General features: G+C 27.6%; 1 protein-coding gene across 1 annotated transcript in view; it reads right to left on the bottom strand.

Annotated features, from left to right (window-relative positions):
* The window catches only part of LOC105627889, a 12,163-nt gene that overhangs the window by 1,489 nt on the left and 7,263 nt on the right, over nt 1–3,411 (bottom strand). Inside the window, exon 5 of the mRNA XM_012209161.1 lies at nt 2,361–2,548. Coding sequence (XP_012064551.1) covers nt 2,361–2,548 — 188 coding nt within the window. The remainder of the gene's footprint in view (nt 1–2,360; nt 2,549–3,411) is intronic.

Below are 3,411 nucleotides of genomic sequence, written 5' to 3'. Positions count from 1 at the left end.
TAGTAGTACGAACTAATACCTACTACGTAAGGCATATATATATATATATATATATATATATATATATATATATATATATAAAACACTGGAGCATAAGATTGTAGACTCTTTTGATTGTAGTCGATTTATTTATAGTTGTGTTTTACTTTTGCGAAACAAATCACGTATGTGAACAAAGAAACAAAATTGTCAATAAATAAAATTAGATTTGCCCTCTTAAGAAATCATGTCGCATCGAAAGAATTTTTACAATAGAGCGCCTCAGTCAACAACGAATAGTCATTAACGACGATTACAGTTGGGATTTCTTTAAGGACAATTACTTTGAATGTTGACTGCAAAGAGAGTTAAGTTCATAAAAAAGTATATTTTCACGATAAATCAAAATACATTGCTATACCAACTTAAACTTTGAATTAAATTAAATTAAGAAACTGTTTAAATAGAAAATTATATATAATGTATATCACTATTTGTATAAACTCTGTTACACATAACGCAAAACAAATTTAATTTATAAAATAGAAGATAATCCACAAAATTTCGGATATACACAATTAAACATAATATTTTAAAATTAATTTTCATTAAAACATCAAAATTAAAAATATTATTTCGTGTATCTATATATATATATATATATAATATATATATAATATATATGTATATAAACAACTCAATAATTTTAATTTTGGCAAAAGAATAACTCGTCAATTCGATCTAGCTACCCTCTTGGCAGGCGATTGTACATGCGTAAGTACAAGAAGATTCTGCATCAAGGAGCATAAAAAGACCTCTTCTACATAAAAGTAGACAGGTATAAGTAAATAGTCACCCTTAAATATAGATACTTGTATGTATAATACATACGCAGTCTTGTGAAAATCGATGTACTCCAAGTTCTGTCTTTCAAATGAAATTCTCTGAGATGAAGTATGATGGAGTATTTGATGCTTATGCAATCAAATTACGTGACTACACACGCGAGCCATGCAGCCATTATCCATAAATGTGTTCGGGGAATCCTAATCCCTTAGCAATAGAAACTTGATCAAGTCGAAAGAAAATAATATGCAAATTTATTTTCATGTATATTACAATTTTACTATGCTTAAATTATTATAACATGACTTATCAATCATTAATCTATGAATATTTATAAAAAGTTTGACAGAGTTTAACAAAATTTTCAGAAAGAAAGGATATCTACATATGTAGATAAATCAATTCTTAATATCAAATTATATTGATTATTTTTAAAAACAATCAATATAATTAATTATAAGATACAAAGCATTGATAATAAAATTAAAATGTAATGTATATTTATACTTAAATAAACTGTTAAAATTTTTTAATAATAATTTAACTTTTTATAAAATTTTGTTTACTTGTGCCTAATAGCATAAAACAAAACTATTTTTCTCGAAACATTATATGCAAAATATGAAAATATTTAATAATTTTTCTATTTAAAACAAATAAACATAGAATAAAAAATAAATATAAAATCTCTTATTATATAAAAACTTGGCAAATAAGAATCTGAGATTTGGGAAACGTTGTAGTGTAGTAAATCAATCATCTGATACAACACTTTATATAAATAAATAAAGCATTTTCTCTCAAGAGAAAAGAAAATACATAAATAACAATAGGAATATATCTTTCTACTTACGACGTGCAATAATTATGTTCCGAGACTTTAGTTTAAATCAAATTTATCGTAAATAAAATGTAGTAATCATAAATAAAATTAATAAAATATAGTAATCATATAGTACTAATCTATTGCTCTTCTTTTTCTTTTAGTAATGATATTTGTACTATTAACTGAATATGAATAATTATAACAAGGTTATATGAAAAAGTAATACTCATTTCCATTAATGTAGATTAATTTTAATTTCAATTCAAGTTGCTCTTTTAATTAACTTTTTCTAATTAGTACCATACTGGTCATAAATGTGATAATTCATAAGTTGAAGTAGTCATAAAAGGGATGTAATATATATAAACACAATAATAATATAGAACAATTTAAAAAACAACAATTTAAAAAATTATACAGGCAATTTACTTCTATTTGATTTAAAAATAAAACTATATTAATTCTTATCTTGAATTAAATTAAAAATGTTTCTCATCACATATCTCAGTCAATCCATAGATCGTTAGAATTGTCTTCTTCTGGACTCATCGATTTTCACGAAGTTGCATCAGAAATATCGCGAAATAGATAGGAAAGAGTCGCTTGTTCTATCCGAACAGGGCTTTGAATAACAAGTTGCTTGCTTAGTAAGTGAATGAAAAACCCATACGGCTCATTCTGTGCTGTGAGTGGTGAGAGTGTTTCGCACCTTGCGAGGCGTTCGGTGAGTGGGCCCTCAAGGATGCCATCGAGGGTTGCCTGGATGGAGCTCGTACACTCGCTCTCGAGCCGCGTCTCTCCTGAGTGTGCAAAAGTTTGTTCTCTCTCAGCAGTGAGACGTTCATCAATCGCGCATTGGGTGTATTAAAGATAGTGCGGTTCTCTCGCCAGCGAGCCCTGCAATTTCACATCGTGTCACATAATTAACAGATCGACTATTCATGAGGTAGATACTTTTTTCGACTTGTCAATAATTCAATTATTTTCGCATGGCAAAGCTTTTATAATATACAGTAGAGATATACTATACGTGCGATTCTTGAAATGTTTTAATTGTAATTTAAAATGTTCTTACCTCGTTACAAACATAAGGTCTGTTTTTTATTGCTGCAGTCTAAATCAATAAGTTGAAGTGAAATAAATAACGTATATTTGTTTCATTTTAACTTATTGCATTGTGTGTACTAGTTCAGAAAGTGCAGTAATAAAAAACAGATCTACTATATGAGTTATAGTAATGCTTTTATTTCAGTTTTGAAAGTAGACAATTTTTATACATAATTTTAATACATAATTTCGTTTTTAAATAATTATAATCTCGTTTTTCACACGAAAGATAAGAAGTTCTGGAAACGTACGGATCATTTCTAAGCAAAATCGTAAAGTTCATAACATGTTCCCAAGATTTATAAGGATTTACAAAGTTCTTAAAAAAGTACTAAAAAAAACTTTGTGCAATATCTTTCAAACGGCTTCTTGCTAGCGTAAGATTTTACAAGATTTTTATTGTAAATATTTACAAATGATCGTACATCTTACATTACATATACTTAGAATTACAATACTAATCAAGTTCTTACAAGAAGTTTTACGAGAATAAGTTACAAGCCTTACAACTCTGCTTAGAATTGACCCAATAATATTAGTAGATATAGGTACACACACACACACACACACACACACACACACACACACACACACACACACACACACACACACACACACACACACACACACAACACACACATATATATATATAT

The sequence above is a fragment of the Atta cephalotes genome (assembly GCF_000143395.1).
Source record: "Atta cephalotes unplaced genomic scaffold scaffold00010, whole genome shotgun sequence".
Classification (NCBI taxonomy): Eukaryota; Metazoa; Arthropoda; class Insecta; order Hymenoptera; family Formicidae; genus Atta; species Atta cephalotes.
Note: the sequence above shows the minus strand (reverse complement) of the source record. Positions and strands in the feature narration are given on the sequence as shown.